The sequence below is a fragment of the Phaseolus vulgaris genome, chromosome 11, assembly GCF_051622355.1.
Source record: "Phaseolus vulgaris cultivar YP4 chromosome 11, ASM5162235v1, whole genome shotgun sequence".
Lineage (NCBI taxonomy): Eukaryota > Viridiplantae > Streptophyta > Magnoliopsida > Fabales > Fabaceae > Phaseolus > Phaseolus vulgaris.
Genome location: NC_143508.1, coordinates 3,626,967 through 3,654,820, shown reverse-complemented (window position 1 = coordinate 3,654,820; position 27,854 = coordinate 3,626,967). Strand labels below are relative to the sequence as shown.

At 33.4% G+C, this 27,854-nt stretch overlaps 5 protein-coding genes across 11 annotated transcripts; 3 read left to right on the top strand and 2 right to left on the bottom strand.

Moving 5' to 3' along the window:
* Positions 1-31: 31 nt before the first annotated feature.
* Positions 32-6,409, top strand: LOC137811141 (squalene synthase 2). 2 transcript variants are annotated; one of them, XM_068612767.1, is made up of 13 exons: positions 32-751; positions 834-876; positions 1,384-1,473; positions 1,767-1,842; positions 2,514-2,583; positions 2,985-3,128; positions 3,210-3,314; positions 3,700-3,846; positions 4,544-4,619; positions 5,298-5,386; positions 5,951-6,042; positions 6,124-6,169; positions 6,245-6,409. In XM_068612767.1, the coding sequence occupies exons 1-13, from the start codon at positions 557-559 to the stop codon at positions 6,311-6,313; spliced, it is 1,242 nt and encodes a 413-aa protein (XP_068468868.1). In that variant the 5' UTR covers positions 32-556; the 3' UTR covers positions 6,314-6,409. The 2 variants fall into 2 exon arrangements, with proteins under 2 accessions (XP_068468868.1, XP_068468858.1); XM_068612757.1 differs by having other exon boundaries at positions 318-751; positions 6,121-6,169.
* Positions 6,410-8,210: 1,801 nt separating this feature from the next.
* On the bottom strand, positions 8,211-12,009 carry LOC137811124 (SH3 domain-containing protein 2). Of its 5 annotated transcripts, none has more exons than XM_068612735.1 (10): positions 11,640-12,009; positions 10,796-10,918; positions 10,622-10,691; positions 10,373-10,524; positions 9,958-10,059; positions 9,566-9,766; positions 9,396-9,458; positions 9,114-9,266; positions 8,930-9,004; positions 8,211-8,491 (listed from the first exon to the last, which is right to left on the bottom strand). In XM_068612735.1, exons 1-10 carry the CDS (start codon positions 11,697-11,699, stop codon positions 8,375-8,377), a joined length of 1,116 nt encoding a protein of 371 aa, XP_068468836.1. In that variant the 5' UTR covers positions 11,700-12,009; the 3' UTR covers positions 8,211-8,374. The 5 variants fall into 5 exon arrangements, with proteins under 5 accessions (XP_068468836.1, XP_068468828.1, XP_090153239.1 ...); XM_068612727.2 differs by having other exon boundaries at positions 10,796-10,934; positions 11,640-11,864; XM_090297113.1 differs by having other exon boundaries at positions 9,566-9,770; positions 11,640-11,864.
* A 1,179-nt stretch (positions 12,010-13,188) lies between these two features.
* Positions 13,189-20,001, top strand: LOC137811093 (subtilisin-like protease SBT3.9). 2 transcript variants are annotated; one of them, XM_068612684.2, is made up of 11 exons: positions 13,189-13,570; positions 13,667-13,764; positions 14,009-14,106; positions 14,782-14,937; positions 15,021-15,132; positions 15,751-16,294; positions 17,041-17,138; positions 17,230-17,469; positions 18,061-18,175; positions 18,265-18,490; positions 19,243-20,001. In XM_068612684.2, the coding sequence occupies exons 1-11, from the start codon at positions 13,481-13,483 to the stop codon at positions 19,809-19,811; spliced, it is 2,346 nt and encodes a 781-aa protein (XP_068468785.1). In that variant the 5' UTR covers positions 13,189-13,480; the 3' UTR covers positions 19,812-20,001. The 2 variants fall into 2 exon arrangements, with proteins under 2 accessions (XP_068468785.1, XP_090153238.1); XM_090297112.1 differs by lacking the exons at positions 18,061-18,175; positions 18,265-18,490; positions 19,243-20,001 and adding an exon at positions 17,895-17,966 and having other exon boundaries at positions 13,367-13,570.
* A 459-nt stretch (positions 20,002-20,460) lies between these two features.
* Positions 20,461-20,970, bottom strand: LOC137811112 (protein EXPORTIN 1A). The gene is made up of 3 exons (XM_068612707.2): positions 20,876-20,970; positions 20,677-20,775; positions 20,461-20,553 (listed from the first exon to the last, which is right to left on the bottom strand). The coding sequence occupies exons 1-3, from the start codon at positions 20,936-20,938 to the stop codon at positions 20,461-20,463; spliced, it is 255 nt and encodes an 84-aa protein (XP_068468808.2). The 5' UTR covers positions 20,939-20,970.
* Positions 20,971-21,567: 597 nt separating this feature from the next.
* On the top strand, positions 21,568-24,500 carry LOC137811104 (type III polyketide synthase B). Its single transcript, XM_068612694.2, has 3 exons — positions 21,568-21,698; positions 22,413-22,641; positions 23,380-24,500. Exons 2-3 carry the CDS (start codon positions 22,458-22,460, stop codon positions 24,372-24,374), a joined length of 1,179 nt encoding a protein of 392 aa, XP_068468795.1. The 5' UTR covers positions 21,568-21,698; positions 22,413-22,457; the 3' UTR covers positions 24,375-24,500.
* The last annotated feature ends 3,354 nt before the right edge of the window (positions 24,501-27,854 follow it).

The window sequence follows — 27,854 nt, the reverse complement described above, 5'->3', positions numbered from 1 at the left end:
AAAAGAAATGGTAGTCATTGGTGGTTAGGCTAAGGAAGGATGATTCCTATATAAAAATCTGATCCAGTCCAGACAAAGGGACAAGACGTGCATTTAAACGAATTTGTCTACAAAATGAAAATGCTAATTCTCTGGTTATCTTTTTATCTTTTTTGAATTTTGGTATCCAAAATAAGAAAAAAAAACTTTTGGATTTTAATGTCTAGAATCTAAATAAGATAATGGATGATTTATATTGGAAGACACATCTTAATTTATATATTTAAAACTGTTTTATTTATGTTTATTTATGTCGCGGATGAAAGCAATTGCTAGCTGATACCGAGTGTGACTAGAAATATAATTTATAATTTTCAATCTCAAATAAATAAATAAATAAATAATAATTAAATCCATAAATGAATAAATAGTTATATATTCCCTTTTTCCAAAATTTGGCAAACCCGAAAGGCGAAGTAGTCGTAGTCACCATCGGAGGGAAGATCTTGCGCAGTTACAAATAGCTCCAAAGAACGTCGATTGTGGTTATCGAAATTCGAACGCGGAAGCTTCGAGAATGGGGACTCTGAGATCGATTCTGAAGCATCCAGATGACTTTTACCCGTTGCTGAAGCTCAAAATAGCCGCCAGAAACGCTGAGAAGCAGATCCCGCCGGAGCTGCACTGGGCCTTCTGTTACACTATGCTGCACAAGGTTTCTAGAAGCTTCGCACTCGTCATTCAGCAGCTCGGCACCGACCTTCGCAACGCGGTTAGTTCCTTCCGATTCCTCTCTCGTTTTCTGATTTCGATTCCGCCTTTTCTCCACTGACCTCGTTTTCCTTTTCCGTCAGGTTTGCATATTCTATCTGGTTCTTCGAGCGCTCGACACCGTTGGTTTGTATTCGTATATTCGATTGGATGCGCGCGCTTTTTATTGTTTTGTTTTTTTGTAGCTTGCGATGACGAATGAATGTCAGTACTGTCGGTTTTAATTATCAACGCTGTGTGGAGATGTGATTGTTCAATGCTTTGTTTTTATTTCTTTTATTTTTTGAAGCTTTGAATGTTGTGCAGGGATTGGTGTTATCGTCCAACTTCTTTGGGAAACGATAGTGATTTTAAGATTCTGCTCTTTTTAGAAGCTCTTGAAAATGGAAACTCAATTGAAAACCAGTAGCTCGAGTTTTTTTTTTTTCAATGTTTTTTTCTTTTTCTAGAATACTTTATGGAAGGCACGCATATTTGGCATAGAATTTCCGAGTCCTTATGAATCTGCTGGTTATTGCGTCCATTTCCTTTGAACGATGCATGTTTAGTTTAAAGTTATTCTAAACAATAACTCTTCCGTTGTTACAAAATTGAAATTATCTATATTGTTGTAACTCAATTTTTTTTTGACAGAGGATGACACTAGCATAGCTACAGATGTCAAGGTGCCTATACTGATAGCTTTTCACCGTCATATTTATGATCGTGATTGGCACTTTTCATGTGAGTGTGTCGTCTTTGTGCTCTTTATTTAATATTTTTATGCTAAGTTAAGATTCAATACAATTTGAACATTCTTTTCCCAATCTGTGGTTTTTTTAGTCATAAATATTCAATTTAACCACATCTAACTTATTTTTTCAGAAATTGAATGGGATTTTAAACTACATACAGGAATTACTTATATTGTTATTAAAGACAACCTTTATTGATCACGAGAAGAATGAGTTTATAGTATATGAGCCTCCAAATTTATTCATGCTGATTCGAACACTAATTGTTTTTAATGTAACTAGGTGGCACAAAGGAGTACAAAGTTCTAATGGACCAGATTCATCATGTTTCAACTGCTTTTCTGGAACTTGGAAAGAAGTCAGTTTTTATCTGTGCTCGTTTACCTAAATTGAACTTTAAATTCCACAGCATATGATTTTTCCTTTCCAATCAGCAGCAGCCCTTTGAATCTTGGTTCCAATTTTATGCTATCATTGTTATTACACTTGGGGAAGTGGGGGTGTGTACTGTTTATCATTAATGCATGCTGTGCTACCAATAGAATATCTTTGTGAATAACATTTGTGGATTCATTTGTATCCCTTTCTGGAATATTAAAATTTGGGTTGGAATTACTTATTATAATGTCGATTACATACTGATGAATAAACATGGTGTTTTGTATCTGTGATTAATAAGAATTATCAATTATTTCCACATTATAACACAGAGGTTTCTGTATTTTGTATTTTTTTCACCAGTTACAAAAATTTCGGGGTTCCTGTCCATTGCTAGTTATATTCCACTTGGTCTCTGGTAGGTTTTTACACAAAAAATATTTAAGGCCTAAACTGGGGATCTCATTCTATAATTTGTGTTGGTGCATTCATATTGTTCAAATTGAAGAGATTTCACGACCAACGGAGATGTGTATATGGACTATTGATTCACTTCCTTTTTATTTAGCTTTTCTCAGTTATTTATGTAATTAAATTATTGCTGTATATTCTATGACAAACAAGTTAAATGTTAGTCAATGATTTTTGCAGCTATCAGGAAGCAATTGAGGACATTACAAAAAGAATGGGTGCTGGCATGGCCAAATTTATTTGCAAGGAGGTTTGTCTCACAAGGCTTCTGTTCTGCAAATATTATGTTTATTATCTTACAATTAATATTGTGAACCTCTGTGATTGACAAGACATTATATGATGTTTGTTATTCCTTTAAATGTCCTGCTAGTTTCTGGTTTTTAATGATTTTTGGTCTTTTAAATTATCTTGTTTGGTAGATGGCAATTTAGAGAGATGGTCAATATAATGATTTGAAAACAGATATCTTTTATTTTTATTTAAACACAACAATTTTTTAATTTTGATGTTATACTACTATTATTGTTAATGCATCTATTATAAGTTCTTATGTACTGAACACTATGCTGCAAAGGGATTTCTGCCATGTTTTCAACATAGAAAGATCATCTTGATTTATGCCAAGAGACCTTTTTCTTCCATCTGCAGGTTGAAACAATTGATGACTATGATGAATATTGTCACTACGTGGCTGGACTTGTTGGGCTGGGTTTATCAAAGCTCTTCCATGCCTCTGGTTCAGAAGATCTGGCTTCTGATTCCCTTTCCAATTCAATGGGCTTGTTTCTTCAGGTATCATGGTTGTAAGATATGAAAACTGCAGTACGGTTGCAATTGCTTGCTTACATTTTATGCTACCTCTTGAGATTGCAGAAAACAAACATCATTCGAGATTATCTGGAAGACATCAATGAAATCCCCAAGTCACGCATGTTCTGGCCACGAGAGATTTGGAGTAAATATGTTAACAAACTCGAGGTTTGGCTCTACACTACAGGAATTTACATCTAGCTTAATTAATTTCAAAAGCTAGAAAATCAGTTCTCGCATTCTCCAATGAAAAAGCACATGTCCCATGACAAGTATGTGGTTCAGATTAATTTAAGCACGCACGTCAATTATAGTTGACAGTTTAAAATCAATTCCATCAAACACTAAATTGAAGGGGCACAAAGTCTTACACAAATCCTTTCTGCTCTTTCTCCCCCATTTCATTAATCTCACACGGTGTGATGGTGAAATCAAATTTCCAGTCACACTTTTAACGTACACATGAAATGCCTTTTTGACTTTCGCTCGATGTCCAGGTGTGCTGATGTATGGGTTTCTTATTTGTCACTTCAATTTAATTGTTATAATCCAGGATTTGAAATATGAGGAGAACTCTGTTAAAGCAGTACAATGCTTAAATGACATGGTCACTAATGCTCTGATGCATGCTGAAGATTCCTTAATATACATGGCTGCTTTAAGAGACTCGTCTATATTTCGCTTTTGTGCTATACCCCAGGTGCTGTTCTTTTACTTAGTTACTTCTGATGGAACTGTTATTTAGTTCATGTCACTCTTTGTTGCAATGATATACCGTAATTTATCTGCATGTTTTATATTGTTTGCATACCATGTTATGTTTCAGAAGAGTTTAATAATTTCAGCTTCCTCCCTATTCAGTTCAATAAAATATGAAAAAGTAAAATGAATATATTATTTCAGTTTCTTCTAAGATTTAGTTTAAAGACTTCCCAAAAGATGTGTTAATAACAATCTATTATACATTTTTTAGTTAAATGTTTTACCGATACATAGTGGTAAGCCATGAAACAGAATATCTTTTAATCAAAACTTCATGTACAATAATTGTTAGAGTACAGATCGTCTTCCTGTGGTTGAGTTATTTTAATAGATCATGATGGTCTGAGGGTTTAGCTATATAGCCTTGCTGGTTTTAGTTAATACTATGTGGAATAAGAAATTTTTTCTTTTGAGCTGCATATGTTCTAGAGGAAGAAGCTGCTTGGGTGGATTACCCTGATGCTATGTGGAACCTATTTTTCTTTAAGCACTATTAACTTTTTTTGGGGTCAAAGGGGTGTTAGTTTCGTTCATATTCATTTTATGTTTAATGATTAATGTATCTAGCAATAGTTATTTTGATAATCTTTCCCCAGTAATTTTGATGTTTATTTGACATAGCTGCACTGTGACAGATAATGGCAATTGGAACACTAGCGTTATGTTACAACAACATTGAGGTCTTCAGAGGTGTAGTTAAAATGAGGAGAGGTCAGAACAACTATTTTGATACTGAAGTCCTTGTAATGTAATTTTGAGGCATGCTAAACGTAAAGCCACAATTGGTATATAAGACAGGACATATGTTTTTGAAGTCGTAGGAATATTTAATTGCTTCAATTTGGATTTCACGTTATTTCATGCTGAATCAATCCCCATAAAATTGCCTTGGAATCTGTTTGTTATGGAACCTGCATATGCATTTGTCTGAAAGATAACTACTCTTGGGCTGCGTGATGTCCATATCCTGTTAGATTCTGTATTTGTAGCTTGGATGTTTAAATATCACATCTAAATAAATACTTGCATCCTCCCTTATGGATGTTGGTTAAGAATTGGAAAGACAGTTTGAACTTGGACAAAGTAGCTAATGCTAAATAGCATATACTTTTTTAGTTTAGAGGCCAGGAGCTACAATTCTATGATGGATATCCTTATAATTTTGAAGTGAAGTGATAATACCATAACCTAGATGTATGTACGTTAGCTGTGGCATTTGTATGGGTTCCTTTCTTCCCATTTCATTTTCAAACTATTGTTTTTTCTTCTGGGAATAAAAAAGGATCAACATGTAACTATTGGTTTTGTGCTTGTTATACGCTGTTACTGTTTGTGGGTGTGTAATATCAAACTAGATGTTATTTATTCATTTTTGTTTCCAATTTATAGGTTTAACTGCCAAGGTGATTGACCGAACAAAGACTATGGCTGATGTCTATGGCGCTTTCTTTGATTTTGCTTCTGTGTTGGAGTCCAAGGTATGAATCTGTTGTCATTAACACCGTATTAGGTTTGCAACAGAAGAATGTGAACGCTACTCATGTTGCATTTAAGATTGGATAATATTCCTACTTCCTACTGAATGTTTATACAATAAACACATAATATTTACAACGGGAAAATGACTATGACTTTTACTAAAACCATAGTTTTTGCCACAATACGGTAGCAATTGCTACAATAAATATTTGAAGTCGTTGACTGAACAATAAAGCAAGTTACAGTCTTACAAGTCTTCATTGGATTGCAGAGTCACTATATTGTTTTGTTTGTTCTACCCTGAACAATCTGTTAAAAGGATCACACTTTTGGTTCATCAATAACTTGATGCACACACTTCAAAAAAATTTCCTGGTTGGGTGTTTTTTTCCCAAGAAAATAGCAAATAACCCTTGATCCTACCATTCCATTGACCTAATGTAAAAGACATTTTATAGTAGCCAAAGTTCAAAATTGCCGATCTTGCCGTTTTCCCCCCTATAAGCAGCAGTTCTTAAAGCCGTCCTTTTCCAAATAAAAAGCTTCTATATTTTCCATTGTAGGTTGACAAAAATGATCCCAATGCCACAAAAACATTGAGCAGGCTGGTAGCTATACAGAAAAGTTGCAGAGAATCTGGTCTCTTGAGTAAAAGGTACATGACCGATTTGCTTCAAAAGTGTCTTTTTTTACCATTCATAGTCTAACAAACAAACCCTTGGTTTCTTTTAAGCAGGAAATCATTCATTGTGAAGAATGAAAATGGATATGGCTCATTTATGGTACGTTTTGGCTTTTGCTTTTTTAAACTGGATTCTGCATTTCTTAGAATATACTGACGTAAACCATCCCTGCAGATTGTCATGCTGGTCATCATGGTTTCCATCATTTTTGCCTATCTGTCTGCTAACCACCATAATAACTAGTGTAAGTTAAGTTCTATTGTTAATTTTAATGTACGGTGAAAATTGTAAGAACAATTATCCTTATTTATAAAATTGTCCACTCCTTTTTTCATTCTATTTAGATTTGTCTTTCCAAACGTGAGTGAGAAGAATTGAAAATTTCCCGCTTCTTCTATTCATAAATGGTAAATCGTGACTCGATTTAATATATTATATATTATTATAACAAGTCACTTAATGGTTTTGCAATGTACTTGAAACGTTTTCCTCGTTGTTGAGTACTTGTAAAACTGTGAAGCCCTAGAAAACATGGTTACAGATCCTTTCAGCCCTTATTTTATCATTTTAAAATTGTTTAAACCTACTTAAAATAATAAAAACTATATTTTTGTAAGTTCACACTTTTGTGAATAAATTAAATAAAAACAATTTTTTTATTATAAAACACATTTTTCTACTTGTCTAATATTCATTAGATAAGAGTGTGTTGAAATTTATACCACTATTTTATAACCCGTTTTACTAATTTTTATTCAATAATTTAATTTATATTTTAATTCTTTATTATTTAGAGTTGTTAAACAGTCGTGTAGCAAACTGTTTAGGAACAGAGAGTTAACGAACTTGCACAAGGGGAAGTTTTCATTTTGCTTTGGGTACACTTCATTTTCAATTCACTGAAACAAATATTTCAAAATATTAAGGAATCAAAACTATATTTATCTAAATTAAATATGAATGAAACTAACATAAGATGTGTATATAAATTTGAAACAATTATAAAAATATTATGAATTAGATAATTGTTGAAAAACAAGTAACAAGAAGGGTATGAATATACAAATATTTAATTCAGATAAAACAAATATTTTTCATCCTTTAATTTTAAGACTAGTTTAATTTGATTATTTAATTTGTGTATTGATTCATTTTTTGTTGTTAATATATGTCAGAAATGCCAACTGCATAAACTATGAGAGTGCTACAAAAGAAATCTGATGCAACAATACAAATAATACTTTTGCATTTCGTAAATTTTTTAGTCACCTCTCATTCTTTCAGAATAGTAATGTATTTTTTATATTGGGGAAAACTTCATTCAGAAGGAATGAGAGGAAGTGACACAAAAAATGTATCAAGTATAGAAAATTTTATTCATGCTGCAATCAGGTAGGAGATATGCAACTTAGCAAACATTGTGAACTAAAATCCTTGACATTAATTGTAATAAGGATGGCAATAAATTTAAGTGAAAACTATTTTTCTCTTAATTAAATTGATGGAAACGTTCCTTTAAATAGATTGTTATTTAATATCATCCACAGTGTAAGTCAATTTCTACAAAATAATTTTTTATTTAATTAATGATCTCAATTTCAATTTTTTAGTGCAACGATATTAAATTGTATTATAGAAAAACTTCGTTAGATCCTCAAAAGTATGATTATACCAAAATTTTGTGCACAGGTGTTGAAGTGTGAACATAAAGAAATAGTTTTATTAAAATTTGATTTTGAACATAATTTTTTTTCTTTGAAATTATGACCGATATATTAAAATCTTGAATAATTTCATTAGTTAGATATAATTTCAGTTCATTTATATTTCAGTTAGTTTATATTTTAACATGTTCATCGATACGTCAATGAGTCCAAAAACACGGATTAACATTAAATCCTTCAAAATCAATTTAAAATACCAATGAACATGATTTTAGATAAATATTCACATATTTGAGTTTATGCTGAAGATATTATAAATCCAAAATTGGTTGACATTTAATGAATAAAAATTTATAATAAAAAGAAAACGTCACTTCTAACTAAAATTAGTTTGATGCATAATCAAAATGACAAATGAGATCACCCAAATAATTAGTTCTTAGAAGTCGCATAAGCACTTGTATAAAGGAAACAAGTTGAGTGCAATAAAATAAAAGTGGATAACAAAATATTCATTTATAAATTCTACATGATAATCACATGGGAAAAGTTTCCACCTATATCCCAAATCAATTTGTTTTACATATCAAAACATACATACAAAATTCGCAGGTTAAGAAACCAACTCAACAGGAAAAGCTTAAAACACTTCAGCCACCTTACTTGCAAGAACACGTTCCCTCCTTTCAATGTAACTAAACGGAAACCAACCTGCCTTGCCTTTGCATTCGCCCTCGGCCCATCCGCTGTTTGTCACCTGTTAAAACCACAGCCACCATAATCATTAACCAAAGGAAAATCAGGCCAACTTGAAAAACAAGGATTTTGTGTTAGTCATCAGCACGTGAAGCACAACAGCTTGATTTGGGACACACAAGCAACATCATAAATAGATGACCAAACAATCATTCAGAGATGAATGGGCAATGACATAATCGATCATGTTCAGAGTTCATATCAGGTTATCAATACTGCTTTAGTTCTGTTTTGATGGGTTCAGTATTGCATGAGAATAGTATAAATGCACTCTACTTGGTTATTACCCGAATCTGTTTCGAAAATTATATTAATCCGTTAGCATGGGTGAAATGATGGCAGAAATAATGTAATTCAAGAGAAGCACGAGCACCCTCCAAAACCAGAGGGGAGCGCGAGGGGGTTGTGCGAGATAAGTCATGTTTTTGGTTCAACGAACCTTTCGAACAACAATGTAATCACCAACCGATAGATTTAGCTCCACTTCGGATACAGCAGAATATGGAAATAAAACCTGCAAGAAGAGTAAAATTAAAAAAGAAAACAGTTGTCACCTTTCTCAAAATTTAATATTTGTAGGTGTTTCCCTGTGTACAAGAGAGTAGAAGCAGTCTCGTACTAACCTCTCCTAAGAAGTAACCCATGCTATCTGTTGTTCCATTATGTGCTTGAGATGCATAGACACCATTCACTTCTTCATATGACGGAGGTGGTGGCATGCTGTTATCCAGACTGGGAATAGGAGGGGTTTCAATTCGTCGTTGTTCTGATATCATCTATCATCAATAAACATACAGCACGAAATCAAGTTGATATCGAAATAAAATTATCTGTCCGTCAAAAGGAATATTTAGCGTCTGTATGCGGAATAAATGGTCAAATGAGCAAGTGATATGAATGCTTACCTCCCCCTCAAGCTGATCAAGTATTTGTAGGATTATTTGATGATAGGCACGCTCTGCTTCAACCTTCATAAGAAGAAATAAGATGTGGGATCAATGAGAAGTTATGACTCTGATCCAGCGTTTTTCATTAAATCGAAGCATTGCGGAATCGTAAGGGCACACTGCAATACCATAGCTATAAGACGCTGAAGAGTTAACCTCTGTTGCTGTGCTTCAACAGCAGCCAATGCTGCAGCTGCTTCCTTCCCCAGTGTGGTCATGTTTGTCTTCAGATCTTGCAGCTTCCCTTCAGCTGCTTCTAATTTCATAGAATTCTCAGCACTGGGTGGCATTTCTCTTACTTTTGCCTGGCGTTTAGAAACTTCAATAGCCTGTCTAGGTTAAAAAGACAGTAATTACACGTCAAATAGCAAAATAAAATCCTTATCGAAACATGTAATGAAACACGGGAGACAACAAAAAACAGGCTGACAAATGAAAGTGGAAGTCCAACAAGTTTTGAAAAGTTAAGTGAAAGATAATATTGCTGATTAAAAAAAATGAAAGATAAATTTTAGAATACCTGGGCTTCAGCTTCTTGTCGTATTCTGTCGTAACGTTGAGCAAGATGGCGTGCATCCTCCAATGGAGCTCCCACCACCATTGCCCTTAGGGGCTCTGCAACCTGGTCAACAATATGAGACACCGCTATAGATAAAGCAAGATTCATGAACTCGGTATATGAGTGAGACTATTAAATTCTATTCATAATGGATTTGGACATAATAGCCTGCATGTTCTTTTTGCATTAGATTAAAATAGAGCTAAATATCTGTAAATCTCAATCATATTCTGTAAACCAGTTCAGTTAGTGGAAACCCAATCATTATTTCTGTGAAGTCAGGTTTGAGCCTTATAAACCTTGCGTTGCAAGTACTGCTCAATGAGCTCATACATCAACATATACACAACAGAAAGCATCAATACATATACAGTACCTGTGTACCAAGAGCTTTTAGTAAATTTCCACGCTCCTTCTCCGTTTGAGCACGTGCTTGTGCAAAACTTAGTGCAGCTCTACTCAGTGTATTACCACTGGTACATGTATTTTCTGCACCATATTTCCTGCTATCTTCTGACAACTTTGTTCCTGTTTACATGCGATACATAGGAATTCAATAACAATATTTCCTGCAAAGTAACAGCAACAAATTTTTACAAAAGCTTCCCAAACCAATATTACTTGCCTATTTCCACTTGCTTAGACCCAGTAACAATATAACCTTCTACACCACGAACAATATCCCTTTGATAATGCTGAAAACACAATAGGAGAGCTATTATCAGCCTAGAGAAGAAGAGATAAATTGACATGAACTATACACGAATAGAAAATAATTGAAATCGAAGAACCAAGCAACCTTCCCTGCACGCGTCGATATATAAAGTTTCTCAAGTTTCTGGTGCAGCTGGAGTTCCATTCCATTGGTAGCCACATTATCTGAACCTCCATAACCACCACCCCCAAATTGCTTCAGAACAGCCTGAATAGCAACAGTTCTGAATTTTAGTTAGCACCTCGCTGATTGAGAAAGAAACAAATCAAGCCAAAGGAACATTCGAGACAAAAAGAAGAAAAAAAAAACTTAATCGTCACAACTAACGAAGGACAAAACCTACATGCACTTTCAAAGGTAGACGTGCTGTTGTTCTCCAATTTTAACTGAAGTTTGATATCGGTAACCAATGTTGGTTTTCAATGAAAACCTTTATTTATTACGCAGATTATCCATGTAAAACTCCAATTCTGATCTGCTACTAAATTGCATCTATGTTATGTTCATTGATGAAATGAAACACAGGCATGCACGTGGCTCGGTGACTTTGAATTCAGACACTGATATTAATCAGATACTAATTTAAGCATAATCCTCACAATTAAAGGCACGGAAACTCATACACACGCGGTGATTTCGAATTCAGCTACCGATCTCAACGCCTTAGCAAGATAAGCTACCGATTTAAAATTCATCTCGAATCTACCGTTTCATTAATTGATTTTCACAATGCAAGTGCGAAATTCGATTAGATCCAATACTCGACGGCATCATGTTTGACGAGAGCAACAACTACAAGGCTATAACCGCGCAGCGGGAGCTAAACGAGAATTGCATCGGAAAATAGGAAATGATAAAGAAAACCTTGAGAAACTCTAACAAATTTCAGAGAAATAAAGGAGAAAGCGAAGGATCTGCAGTAACGAACCTGTTGCTGGCGAGCGACCTGTTCTCGAAGCTTGGAGGCTTGCTTTCTGATAGCATCCATTGAATTCAATTTCGTTCAGAGGAACGAAGAAATTGAATCTAGCCACGATAATAGTTTCACTGATTCTTTCTCATAGCACTGCTTCTGCTACCAACAACTTCCAAACTATATCCGTTCGCCGAGCTTTTGGATCCTTCCTCCACAAACTTGTCTCTTCGAAAAACCATTTTATTTATTTATTTATTTTTTTAAATAGAAACAGTTACCATTAAATTATCACTTTTCTAAAGCACCGCAAGATCAAATTTCATTTATGAAGAAATTAAATTTATTTGTTTTCCTACCAGAGTTTATTAATTTTATCTAAACTACCCGGACATCCACTTTTTTTATTATTAGTATGTATGAAAGAAAGAGAGTACGAGAAATTTGAGAAAGAAGAGAGAAAAAAATGAGAAAAAGCAAAAAGAGAAAAAAAAGGTAAAAAAATTCAAAAATTCAAATTTGAAATCAGCAACTTTTCATAAAAATTGAAAAAAATGAAGAAATATTTTAGAAAATTAAATTAATTTTTTTTTCTCTATGTTTAAAACTGTTTCCCATAACTGTTTTAATATGTTAAAAGTAAAATAAAAAATAATGTAATATTCCTCATAAAATTAAATATTAATATAAATATATTTTGTTTACAGAAGTTAAAAAGGTGAATTCCTTTGTATATAAGTATAAATAATAATAATAATTTTAAATGAAAAGTTACCTCATGTCTCATTTTCTCTAAGTTTTCTTTATTTTATTTTATTTATATTTTTTTTTTACATTTTAAATTAATTAAAAATAAACCTTTTATAATATATAAATAAGTGTAACATCATCTTATTTTAAATTAATTTAAAATAAATATTTTATATTATATAAGTAATTTTAAATTAATTTAAAATAAATATTTTATATTATATAAGTAAGTGTAAAATTTTATAAAATTGAAATTGATTTTATAAAGTTGAGTTAAACTTTATATTCTGATTCACTTCAAGTTAGTGCACATGGTTTGAGTTTACCTTTGAAATTTGAAATCTCTACTCTAATGTCATTGCTCTGAGAACATTTTCCTTTGAATGAGAAGGTTACTTCCTTCCAATAACTATAACCTAAACTTTTCCAGCTCCTGAAAGATGACAAGTAGTCATAAACTGTTGCAGTAGTTACTATGAATACCATCAACTTTGAAGACACTATCAATCATTAATAAATCATAAAATTTCTGTTAATAACTTATTTTTTTGACAAAATTTTAAGATTTTTGGATGGAAATAACCTCTAGGATTAATATATATGCAGAGTCTTTGTGGTTGTGAATTTTTTATCCAAGAATAAAGTAAAATTCCTTTCAAATATTGAGACTGATACCTGTTCTTTCTGAGCCAGAAAAGTGTTCTGTTCCCTGGTTGGAATCACATTATGCATATTATAAACAATAAATAATAGAAGGAGTTGACATCACCATCAATTATTCCGATATTAGTCAATGCAACAGGACATGGTTGGAAAGAGAAAGTGGCAATCTAGAAGAAAGATCATTTTCATGGTCCTCAATCCCCGTTTCTATCTCACTTTATCCCTTAATAGGTACAAAGATTCCAAGATCAATGATGGAGCCAAAAGCTGAGACTGAGCCCACCATAGAGTAAATGCTGGCAGTGGTGGTGGAGCAGGTACTTAGTGGGTGTGTTTCTTTGACATCTATGTACACTGTTACATATACTATCCAAAATCTACTAAGCCAAACCATCACTCAAACAGTGCTGTTTTCATAATCTCATTCTTGCTTTCACTCCATCATGGCTCTTGCTTGGAACTTAGTCATTACTTTTGTAATTCTTGTTCTGCAACAACAAGCTTGTGTCCTTGTCACCTTTGCCTCAAGCAATGTATGTAAACTATGCTTCTTCTTTTTTCTACCAACCACATTTTTATTTTCCCTTAGTTGCATCCTACTTATTTGATTCTCTTTCTGGTTTTTGCAGGTCCATATTGTGTATATGGGCAACAACAGAATAAAGCAGAGTGAGCAACAGTTGGTTGAAGACTCCCACCTTGACATACTATCAAGAATTCTCGGAAGGTTAATTGCCCTTTAATTCATTGCTGTTGTTTTTCTGTGAAATTGTTTCTGTTCCTCTGAAGTTTCAATTTGAGTTTGGAAATGTGGTGTGTGAGGGAAACCATGAGGTTATCTACCCTGCCTATTTTGATGCACATAACATGTTTGAAATTTTCAACATGAGAAACCTACTTTGCATATTGTTATGAAACTTCCTTTAAAAACTAAAATTCAGAATCTGATATCTTCCTTTTTATTTTAACAGCAAAGACGCTGCTAGGAAGTCCATTCTGTATAGCTATAAGCATGGCTTTTCTGGATTCGCTGCAGTTTTAAGTCAGCCCCAAGCTAGGCTCATTGCAGGTAATTTCAAGCTGAGTCTATATCCACAGTAGGGGATATGTGAAAGCATTGCAAAATACTTTCTGTGCAAATGAATAAATAGGATCAAAATGAAGGTGAACATTTTGAAGATTGATATTGTTTGACCATTATTATCCTTTAAAAAAGACTTTATTAGAAGAAATGTGAACCTTTGTACTTCCTCAATAAAAAGTGAAAGTGGTCCCCAGATTCGTGACACACAGTACCAACCTAAGCTAGCAACAGTCACGGACTATTCCATGATCCATCATGCACGATTTTTTTAGATCCTAGTGAAATTAAGGAAATCATGCAGAAAGATAGCTGATTTCAAATTATGAAATAATTCTGACAGATACAAAAACTACAATCTCTCTAGTTAGCATAATGTCAAAATGATGGTTGTAAAATAATATACGTTGGGAAGTAATATACAGAAGTTGTGGCTCTGAGTCAAATTGATTGCACTTGCATATGATGATGAGTGATTGCAGTAGAAATTTGGGTATTATGGGATGTTCAACTCTTGTGGAAATAGTATGAGATGTTTGGTGGAGTATTTAAATGTTCTGTTTTCCTAGAATGAGAACTCTATCATATCTCAATCAAAGCTCTCCCAAATAAGTACTAATAAATTAATAATTTTCACTCCTTTTCTGTATTATTTACATGCAGATTTCCCAGGGGTTGTCCGTGTAATTCCAAATAAAATTCTCAGTCTTCACACAACAAGAAGTTGGGACTTCTTGAACGTAAAGCAAGAAATGATAACCAGTGCTCTTTCTAGGGGTCAATCTGGAAGAGGCACCATCATCGGCATCATGGACACTGGTTAGTATGGAATTGCTTCACGCTGTGCATGTTAACATCATAAAATGAGATTGTGATTATATAATTGGCTCTTTACTCTTCAGGTATTTGGCCAGAGTCTGAGAGCTTTAGAGATGAACACATGGGCAATCCTCCTCTTCACTGGCGTGGTGTATGCCAAGGAGGAGAAAATTTCAACCGCTCCACTTGCAATAGGTTCATTCAGAATTTATTTCTAGCCATTCAATTTCCTTTTTAAATGTTCCAAGTTACAACCACTATTGAACTTAGGCACTCGATGAGCTCCAAAACTCAACACTTCCTAATTCACTAATGTGTTTTTGTTGTGGCTGATAGTAGGATGTCTTTAATTTGTTAAGGAATTGTTAAGACACTACAAGAAACTCATTAAATAGAAATTAATTTTAGAGACAAAAAATAATTAGTTGTTAGGATTAAATTAGAGATCATTTTAGAGATTAAAATTTTTTTGATTTCTAAATTAGTTTCTATTAGTGTTAAATAGTTTCTAAATTGATATTTAATTAGCTATTAAAGTTTTTGCTACTAAATTTAGAATCTAAATAATTGGTAGTTAAAACATTGGTAGCTAATTAGATACCAATTTATAAACTATTTAACAATAATAGAAACCAATTTAGAAATCAAAAATTTTTTTAGTCTCTAAAATGGTCTCTACTTTAATCAATATAGCAACTAATTATGTTTTGTCTCTAAAATTGAGAGGTCCAGTAAATTTACATTTATGTTTTCTACTTTGAACACTCTGGGGGAAAATGTAACCTTAAATGGTATCCTTTCATATGATGGCAGGAAAATTATTGGTGCACGTTGGTATATTAAAGGATATGAAGCTGAAATTGGTAAACTAAATACAAGTGATGGGGTGGAGTACTTGTCTCCTCGAGATGCATCAGGCCATGGCACTCACACATCATCTACTGCAGCTGGTGTTGCAGTGGAAAATGCAAGCTTTATGGGACTAGCTAAAGGGTTGGCAAGAGGTGGTGCTCCATCAGCTTGGTTGGCTGTCTACAAAATTTGTTGGTCTACTGGGGGATGCAGCTCAGCAGATATTCTTGCAGCTTTTGATGATGCAATATTTGATGGGGTAGACATTCTTTCAGCATCTCTTGGCTCAGATCCTCCACTTCCTACTTATGTTGAGGATGCACTGGCCATTGGTTCTTTTCATGCTGTTGCTAAAGGAATTTCTGTGGTATGTTCTGGTGGCAATTCTGGTCCATATTCCCAAACTGTCATAAACACTGCACCTTGGGTTATTACCGTTGCTGCTAGTACCATAGACAGAGAATTTCCATCAAGGATTATCCTCGGAAACAATCAAACTCTACAGGTACTTCATCTTTCTTGTTGTGATGTTTCACCACAAAATTCTTCAAACATTTAATAAATGAAAAGCGATTATTTTTTTTATTCCAACGAGGCCCAGGAAGTTATTTATTGATTGAGATGAGCCTAGCTTAGGATTTCAGATAACAGTAATGAATCTTCATCTCCTTACGAATATAAGATTGGCATGTCAAGTATGAAGCAACAATACATTATACATCCATTTCCATATGTCTGCAGGTCCTTTGTTCAACTAAGCCTCCATTTTTGGTCCTAATAAGTTTGTAAGCCTTAGTTACTTGACTCACTTTAGTGATGGAGTTTATAGAAATTTCATTTTAGTCTCCGACTTTGTAAAATATTTTAAAATATCATTGGCTTAATTCCTTTCCTCCACTATACTTTAACTTAAGTATAATTAAGAAATTAAAGTGTAGGTTTGTTACCTTATTAAGATTCTGCAAGTAAAGTTTGTTAGACTGAAGAATGCTCTTTTGAACAAGCATCTACTCTTAGATTAAACCTGAATATCATTCTCAGGTGATTTAATTTGTAGGTAGATTCAAAACACTGGCCAAAATAATTGCAATTAAAAGTGAATTTGTAAAGCCCAAAAGGGGTATTTTATAGATGCAAATCTAAACCTTAAACTGAGCAAATAGACACAAAATGTATGTTAATAATTTGCATCCTTGCTAGATTAACCGTTAGCAGTGCAGACACAGTACTATATTTTATTTCCTCATATAGGGTCAGAGTTTATATACAGGAAAAGACTTGAGCAAGTTTTATCCAATAGTTTTTGGAGAAGACATAGCAGCTTCGGATGCTGATGAAGAAAGCGCAAGGTAAATTTCCTTGTTCGTATTTGCTCGATATCTGCGTGAAACTGTCGTGACTGTGACTGAAAGTAGTGCATATCTGTTGTTTTTTGTTCAGGGGCTGCAATTCAGGGAGTCTGAATGCCACCTTAGCAAAAGGTAAAGCAATTCTGTGTTTCCAGTCTCGGTCACAGAGGTCGGCCACAGTAGCTATAAGAACAGTTACGGAAGCTGGGGGCTCTGGTCTCATATTTGCTCAGTTTCCTACAAAAGATGTTGATACATCATGGAGTAAACCCTGTGTCCAAGTTGATTTTATCACGGGAACAACTATTCTATCATACATAGAAGCAACTAGGTGAGTACTCTGTAAGTGCAACATGACAACATCTAGTGATTCGCCTAGAACAGTGTATACAGTAAAGGGAGAATAACTCTCACTTTATGAACTAGCTTTTAGAAATTTGAATTAGATTTTCACTCGAATTTTTATGTAGTATCAGAGTCATGGTTGTTGAGTCTATTGGGTCGGTAACCTGCACATATATCTTTCATGGTAGAAAATGCAGCTAGCTAGTTTCATCTATCTCTCAGAATTAAAAAGAAAATGCAACAAGAGTATTTGGTTTGAGAAAGCATAATATTATTGATTACTGAAAAGTCTTATTATTACATGATAACAACATGGTTTTTCCATGGTATTATGCTCCTATCACATTTGGAATTTTACTTCAATAATTTACTCAGTAAATAACTTTACTAAATCATAGTGTATATACCCAGATGAAACTCCAGATCTAACGAGAAAATAACACTGACACTATGGTACTAAATGCAAGTAATAGTAGTTGCAAGGTGACATTCCATGTTGGGTTTCTTTATGTTTTTGCATACTAATAGCAAATTAATTACGTACGAATACCTTGTAATGAATGCATGTATATTGTAGAGATCCTGTAATAAAGTTTGGCAAAACAAAAACAGTTGTTGGCCAACAGATATCACCGGAAGTGGCATTCTTCTCTTCGCGAGGACCAAGTTCTTTGTCTCCTTCAGTATTGAAGGTTCTGATCATTCCTCCTGAATGTCATAAATAGCTATTTTTTATCTTAACAAAAGGCAAAGCTTTACATTTATGTTGAATGTGGTGCAGCCTGACATTGCTGCTCCTGGGGTTAATATTCTTGCGGCCTGGTCACCTGCTTCTTCTGAGCGTTTGGTATCTGATGCAAAATCAGAAAAGTTGCAGCCCCTTACCTTCAACATTGAGTCAGGAACTTCCATGTCATGCCCTCACATTTCTGGTATTGTTGCACTTATAAAAACTGTCCATCCAACTTGGAGCCCTGCTGCAATTAAATCTGCCCTTGTCACAACAGGTAAAATGTTCTTGCTCATTTCACAACTGGTTAAAATTAAAGAGAACATTTTAGAATCAGTTTTTTCAACTGCTTCTAGTGCTGTTTTCTGGTCATAAAAGTTTTACCTGGAAAATCCTTACCAAATTAAAACATGACTTTTAATTAGAATAACACTAAAAGTATCTATAGAGTTGCTATGTCACTCAAAAATCAGCAAACTTCTTAAATTTAGCCGGGTACCATAGAATTTATCTTATATTTACGGGGTTTTTTCTGGATTAAATGTTATTATGACTTAAGTATGTAGGAAACTATCTTGTAAAATCTTAAGAGATAAAACAATTTTAGTATGTTCTTTTTTGACAGCATATTAGTATGTTTCTTAAGTCTCATATATGTAGGAAACACATTTAGTTAAGCTTAAAAGATAAAACAATACATAACTAATCTATATTATTGAAAAAAGTAGATTTAATCATTCATTCTAAATGTATAGCTAAAATACATTTTTCTTACGCTTCTCATCTCTCACTTTATACACATCCATGTACAGATATGTATATACACATACACAGAGGGTGAGAGAGGAGCAGATAAATTAAGAGAGTCTGAGAGGAATGATATCAATTACATAAATCAAATGACTTGAAACAAACCTAAAAGATCAAGAATAACTCCTTAGTTTTTTTTTACTCTCTCACTAGATTGTCTCATCTCACACTTCAATATCATACTGTCGAAGGCCCTAATTTTCTGTGCTTTTTCTGAAGCTTCTCTGAAAAATGAATACCATGAGTATATTTGGGCTGAGGGAGCACCTCATAAACAAGCTGACCCATTTGACTACGGAGGTGGACATGTTGATCCTAACAAAGTGACAGATCCTGGTCTGGTATATGACATGAAAAACTCAGACTACATTCATTTCCTTTGTTCTATGGACTACAACGACACTGCCATAAGCTTTTTGACAGGAGTTCCTACCAAATGCCATAAATCACACAAGTACCTCTTAAACATGAACCTCCCTTCTATTATTATTCCTGAGCTGAAGCAACCCCTCACAGTTTCAAGAACAGTCACTAATGTTGGCCCAATTAAATCTGTCTACACTGCTCGTGTTGAAGCTCCAATTGGCGTATCTGTCACAGTTGTGCCACCAACCTTGACATTTAGTCCTAAACGAAAGAAAATGAAATTTAAGGTAACGTTTTCTTCGAAGCTACGAATTCAAGGCAGATTCTCATTTGGCTACCTCTTCTGGGAAGATGGATCACATGAAGTCAGAATGCCATTAGCAGTTCGCTCTGTAGTACAAGAATTTTGTGCACAAACTTAATACCACAATCGCTACCATTGTCACAAAATGGTAACAATCATGTGCCATTGTGTTGTTTCTTGTGGTGAATAGAATCATGTAGTACTAATGATGGCTCACTTGCCTAGAACCATAGCCAATATTCAGATTCTATGTCACAATTTATAACCATCGGTAATGATATATTGACAACTCATATTTTTTATACAACCGCATTACAACATCTAATATTATTATTTTAATATTTTAATATTATTTAATTACAAATTTATCATTTATTATATATATTTATTTTTAAACTCATTACATCAAGAGTTGTATACAACTTCAAGATTCTCAAAGCATCATTTTCCTTTCAACACTGTATTTTTTTCTATTAGAGGTACACAAGTATTACTTTAATTTCATTGCATTACAATTTATTAAATTAAGTTATTCGTATAAAAACATTTCAATGAATATTTGATATTATGTCTAGAATTTTTTTTTTTTTCATTTTTTTCATCATTCCAGGATACCTTTCAAGAGAGTTTTGGAAAGTAATTTTCTGAGATAGTTTAATTCTAGAATATACCGTTTTGAGAATTGTATATAAATGTGTATTTCAATTCTTTAAATTTTACATTTATTTTCTTTGTAATATGTTTTTATTTAGCAGAATGAAAATTATTTAGCGGAAGACCTGATTTTGGAGCTCCATCAACCGCTGAAAATATTCATTTTTCTTCTGCACATTAGACTCAGCCTCAATCATGTGATGAACCTACAAAACAAGAATATTACTTAAATATGTGCAAACACAAGTATATAAATAGAGCATATGGGAAAAAAACATGTATATATATTTAACCAATGAACTTGAGATTATAGATTTCTAAAGGCATACAGATTTATGGAAAGAATGTATTTGATGGGGTTCAAGATCCATAATGCTGTTGGGAAGGCCATTCAGAATCTCACACACAAACGGTTCATTTTCCCCAACCTGAAATACCAATCATTGAGGCAGTTAGATTATGTACTCAAGTTATATGCAAGATTGTAATAAAATGGCTACATATTTAGGAAGGAAAAAATTTGCAGACCTGCGTGATCACAAATTCACGCTTGCACTTCTGAACTATTTTCAGAAATGTATCACAAGCCATATCCTGAAACAAAGACCCACCACAAACAAAATAAACATAGTAAAGAGGTGTTAGCTTAGATTAAGATTATATTCCACCAACCCATGATTTGTATGATAAGGAATAATATGCTAGCAAAAGTAGAGACAGAAAGCTTCAAAGTAGGAAAAATAACCTGAACTCCAAGATGGGTCTCATGCATAAACTCAAACAACTTATGTACAACCTTCCAGTCAGGGAAACATCACACCCCAACATTGCTCCCACTGACCTCATTAGTCCCTCTTTGAATAATTCAGCCATTTATTGCCATATTAAATGTGTGTAATTAATTGTATGTGTTCATGACATAGTCATTACTTGGAATGACGGCACTAACATCTAGAGTAGTAATCTCGCATTTTTCCCAGTGATTGCCAATCAAAAAGTGTCTCCAATTAACTGAATATCACAAACAATACTATACATAACCAATCTATTAAAACACTATTCTGAGGATAAAAACTGAGACAGTTTTTTAATGTATAGATATGAATATTCAACAGACTTTTAGCAGAATTAAGGTGTCACCTTATAACCTTGTACCGAACATGCACATCATTGTCCTTCAAGGTTTCACTAAGGATGTTCCCATTTCCATCTTCAACTATGAGAACTTCTTCAGGTTTTGGCATTCGACAGATCATGAGCATTCTCAACTTTGACATGGGACCAGCATACAGCTGTCGGCGCGGAAGAAGCTGAGAACGGTCTCCATCAACCATACCAGGGAGCATTGCTGGTACCTACTTATTCCATTCATGAAAATACACCAGTAACATTTATATGCATAGTATACTGCCACTGTGTTTGCAAAGAAGATAGAAGCACAGAAGTCATAGAGATAAAAAATATATGAATAATTATGTTGATTAATATATATACATATATGAATGAAACATGATTCATACATTTTTAACCCAACATAATATTTTTACATTTCAAGACCTACATGTGCAACTATTTAGTCATAAGCACATTTTTCAGTATGAATGTTATATACCAACTCAAATTTTGCTAAAAAAGTTTTTTTACTGAAGAAAAAGATAATTGTTAATCTTTGATTTTAAGGATCAATGTGGCAGCATTAGAGAGAGATGGATGGTTAGATAGCAAATCCATATTGTTCAGTATTGTTGCTGGGGATTTTTCTTATCTCAAGTGTTATGTTGACCACCTTAATCATGGTAGTTGAAGTGACTTAAGATGGTTCATGGTTCATGGTTGGTGCCATTTGTGTGGTTGATCTAACTTCAACTGAAAAACAAATCCTCAACATCTTCCCATCAACTAATGCAATATGATCTCCATGAACAACTTGCCTCCTAACTAACCCACATTTTATACATATAACAAAAGTTGTGTGCATCAAGTAATACTATTATAAACTTGTCACGCCACAACGTCATAGACATGCTTGGAAGATTATATATACAACTGGTTCTGCTTTCTCTAGGTAGAGGAAATTACATGCATCTGATATCACTACCTAAGAAGAAATATGGGAGAAGAAGGTATTTGGAAAGGTGTTACAAAGAAAGGGGTCAACCCTGGGAAGGCTACCATATTAGCTCTTGGCAAGGCTTTCCCTCCACAGCTTGTCATGCAAGAGTATTTAGTTGATGGATATTTCAGGAGCACAAACTGTGACAATCCTGAGCTTAAGCAGAAGCTCACTAGACTTTGTAAGTACACACACAAGCTTTCACCAATTTACCCTTTTCTATGTATACATAGGGATATTGTTATTCATGTCAGGTGATTTGTGTACTCTTTATTTCCACCACCTTTTACTCTTCAAACAGTTGGAAACCTGAAATCATGTTTGAATACAACAATGTGTGGAAACCTGAAATCATGTTTGAATACAACAATGTGTGGAAACCTGAAATCATGTTTGAATACAACAAACAATGGCTTTACCCAAACTTGTTATGAATGTTTGGATCAAAAGTTGCAAATGTACTTGGATGTTTTGTGTACTTCTGTTTCTGTTTGCTGACAAAGATCTTGTTTAGTTGTTGGACTGTTGTGTCTTGTTTTGAGAATGTGATTCCTTTGAAGGTTAATGTAATTGTATTTGTTGTGCTCTTGTATCTTGATCTCATATGTTAATATATTCGATGTGTTATAATGTCTGCTGGATCCTCAGCTGGTTGGGTGCTTGGAAGCTTGATTTGAGATTTTTTACAAGGATTGAGACACTCCTATAATACCTCATTTTATTTTATTTATTCTTTTTTGATAAAAAAGAGAGTTAAAATGTATGTTTAAAACAAACCCTGATGTTGCTTTCGTTTGGAAGTTGATTTGAAGCCACGTGCAAAATTACTAAACAGAAACCAAACCAAACTGATTTTAATAAAATAAACCTCAAGGCAGGTCAATGAGACACTGACTTTGGCTTGATGTGGTATAAACAGGCAAAACAACCACAGTGAAAACAAGGTACGTGGTTATGTCAGAGGAAATACTGATAAAGTATCCAGAGCTTGTGACTGAAGGCACCCCCACAGTGAAGCAGAGGCTAGAGATATGCAACGAGGCAGTGACAGAAATGGCCATTGAGGCTGCACTAGGTTGCATTAAGAACTGGGGTGGATCATTATCAGACATAACACATTTGGTTTATGTGTCATCTAGTGAAGCAAGACTACCTGGTGGTGATCTTTACCTAGCGAAAGGACTAGGACTGAGCCCTGATACCCAACGAATCATGCTCTATTTCGCTGGTTGTTCAGGAGGTGTGGCTGGCCTACGTGTTGCAAAGGACATAGCTGAGAACAACCCTGGAAGTCGGGTGTTGCTTGCTACCTCAGAAACTACAATTATTGGGTTCAAGCCACCAAGTGCAGATAGACCCTATGATCTTGTCGGGGTGGCACTCTTTGGGGATGGTGCTGGTGCCATGATAATTGGGTCAGACCCAATATTGGAGTATGAGAAGCCTCTCTTTGAGCTTCACACTGCAGTTCAGGAGTTTTTGCCACACACTGAGAAGAAAATTGATGGGAGGCTGACAGAAGAGGGGATAAGCTTCAAGCTAGCAAGGGAACTTCCTCAGATAATTGAAGACAATGTTGAAGGATTCTGTGAGAAATTAATGAGTGTTGTTGGGTTCCAGAATAAGGAGTACAACAAGGTGTTTTGGGCTGTGCATCCAGGGGGGCCTGCCATCTTGAATCGCATTGAGAAGAGACTTGATTTGTTACCCGAGAAGCTAAGTGCAAGTAGAAGGGCTCTCATGGATTATGGCAATGCTAGCAGCAACACCATTGTGTATGTGCTGGAGTATATGATAGAGGAGGCTCTCAAGACTAGAAAAGATGGTAGAGGAGATTCTGAATGGGGCTTGATACTTGCATTTGGACCCGGAATTACATTTGAGGGAATTCTTGCAAGGAACTTGTGTGCTTGAAGTCTCATGCTTATTGATATTATTATCACAGGTGTGGTTATGTGAGACATGACTCGATCGAAAGCAAATTCAACACTTTAAAAGCAGAAAATCCAATAAAAGAAGTATTATGGTGACTCCCTACAATGCTCATACCATGAATCAGATACTTATCAGAACACCTTTACTTTATATAACTCCAAGAGATTGAAATATTAGGATGGTACAAGTTTACACTCCACCAAAGAACCAAACAAGTGAGCCAACACAAAATGTACTCTAACAAGGGTAACCGACCATAGAACAAGCTGTCCCCCGAAAACACTGCAATTAAATAAAAATAATGAGGTCAAATATACAAGAGAAGTGCTGGAGTGATGTTGAGAAACTCTGAGCAGAAGCATTAAACGAATGCCAGGGAGAAAAAGAACTACATTAGAAACTAAACCAACCTTTTGACATAATAGTAACAGAAAAGGTCTGGACATCTTCAGAGATAAGAACCATTGATGGCCATAAACCATACCCCAAGGCTACCAACAAATGCCCTCTAACACCTGTGAAAATAACAGTAAGTTTCGTAGGAGACCAAGAGTTAGAAAATTCAGTAAGATATACCATTAAAGCAGCAAAATCTAGTATTTGTTTACTATCACATTGGATTTAACTTAATTGAGAAAGTCAGAACATGTCAATTAAAATGGAAAATTAAATACAGGTAGAACACATGTCCTGTTAAAATTCTGGTAGAGGAAAGACGTCTTGGTTAATAATACTATTTAAAATGAAAGAGGAACTAAAACTTATAAAGGAATGCTCACATTTCAGACCTTTCAACAAGGTAGACAATCGAAAATATGGAAAAATATGGGATAAAACATACTTGATGAACAATGGTTTGTGAGACTGATAATTTAAACAGAATAATCAGTCGAAATGACAGAACAGAACAACTATTTTTACCTGAACTTGTTGACATACAGCCTTTCTGCTCGAAATGAAGCATTATTGCTAGAAAGCTAGCAAAAAAAGTCAATAATGAGATAAATAATGCAGACAAGCTTGGTGTCCATAAAAAATCTAAGAAAAACTGAAATGGTCCAATCTCTGATTTCTTTAAATGTGGTTCGTACCTGTACAATGACATCAGAGATGAAATTTTTCATTTCATCTCTCTGCTCAACAGGTAATGCATTCCATCTATACTTAATTATACCTTCTAGAACCTGAATGTACAAGAATAAAAGAATTTTTAAACAAAAAAAAAAACATCTTTAATAACATTACCAAGAAATAGAAAACTTGTTCAACACCTTACAAATCTTGCTTTCCAAGTCATTGCTCAAATAGAGTTTAAACCAGTAATAAGTCTAAAGACTGTTTTTGCCATAAGCCTCTTGACCACTAGAGTCTAAAGACAGCAATTTTTCCTACATGCACTCAAATCATACATAACTACAAGTAAAACACCTTAGTGAAAATGTTTTTAACCAATCATCCTCTCAAATGCAACATCCAACTAATATTATCAACCTAGAACAAAGATAAATATATCCCTGCCTCAAATTTGGTATGCCAAAAACAATCCCAGTTAAAGGTGTTAATCTCAAGAGTACTGGACTCAATTTCCTTAAACAAGGTATCAAATATGAACCTTGTGAACGGAAATTCCCATTAAAAATGTTCTAAATATCTAGACAAAGTTCTATTAGTTAAGACTGTTATTCTACTACATGCTAGTTAAAGTGTGTTAAGAGATTAGTATAAGGGTTAAAGTATTCTTAAAATATTCCAATTATTTAATTTATTTATTACTGATAAAGAGAATGAAAACTTACTATTATGATAAAAAATCCTCCAATTTTGATGAATATCACTTAAAACTTGATAAAAGTCAACGCTATATCCAATGTATCATTATAAAAGTTTAAAAAAAAACTACAATTTTCAAACTTAGATTCAATTAAGTATATATTTAGATGTCATAGTATAATATATCATGGTCTTAAATTTTGAAAAACAAAATAGGAGGTAGATTATTATGATCTAACTAATTTTTACATGACAGTTAATCTAATACTATTCTCATATTTTGTTTGCCGATAAAAAAAAAAATCATATTTTCATAAATTAAAAAATTAAATATGGCTAACATAGAAATTAGTCAGAATTACCATGGGACCTGGTATAGTTTTCTTTTTAAGTTATAGTCTACAAAATATAATTGTAAAGGAAAATGCAATAAAATTAGGAAACCACAGGCAATTGTATTTAATAAAGGGTTAAATACTTTTTTTAATCATGGAAAATGTGTAAGTTTAGATTTTTATTTCATGAAAAATATTTATTTTCCAAAAAGGAAAAACATTTTAAAAAATATATAAAATAATTTTAATTATTTTTTATCTATTGATCTAAATCTACTATTAACAGGATTGATTTAGTTTGAATTTAATAAAAAAAATCATATATCAAACCCAAATTACTTTAAGGTCAAGTTTGATGAAACTAAGTCTAACCCATAAACACCTATTATATAAAGCTTAAGTTATTAAATTTATTTAATTAATATTAACTTTAATATTTTGTATTTAGTTTTATTTATTTTAATTTTAATTATAACTATTGACTAAAACTAAATATCGAGATTTATATTAAATTTAACTATATATGTTTTAAAAAAAATAATTTTTAGTTACTATATATATATTATTCATGAGATATATGTTTAAGAAATTCATTTAAAAATATTAAGAATAAATAATAATATATAAATAGTTAATAATATTAGTTAATATCAAAATTATTAAAAATAAAGTTTTATTATAAAAATGATAGTAAATGGAATTAACGTAAGTAATTGTATATATATTATATATATATATATAACAAATTTATGTTAAGAAGACAATAAATTAAAACATTAAGAAAAAGACATAGAAACAGATTCTGTAGTTCAAGTAAGTGAAAGTCATGTTTTTACAGGTTGATGGTTAGTACAAAGAGTGTATGTATATGATGTAGAAGATAAGTACTCTAAAAAAAAAAATATAGGGAGGGAAGAAAAGATAAAAAAAAGGTATTACATCTAAATCTTTTTTTTACTTTCCAACCTCTCTTTCTCTTTCTGCTCACCTTTCTCTCCCCTCCTAACTCGTTAATTAACTTATTTTATTTTTGCATAATAATATATATTTGAAATGTTTAAATAAATCAAACCTATGAGACAAATAACTTGGTTTTCAGATTTTGAATAATTTGCAAAAACATACATCATTAGAGAACTCTTTCTTCTGTATCTGGATGAATCGATATGATTACATTCCAATTCCTTCCCGATACCTCGGAACCGAATTGAATCCCAAATTGACGGGTTAGTGTGAGCTTATCCATGCGGTTATGCACCCTTCGAATAGGAATCTATTTTCTGAAAGATCCCAACAGCTTTCGTGTTGGTGGGTCTTCGAGATCCTTTCGATGACCTATTTAGTCATATATCCG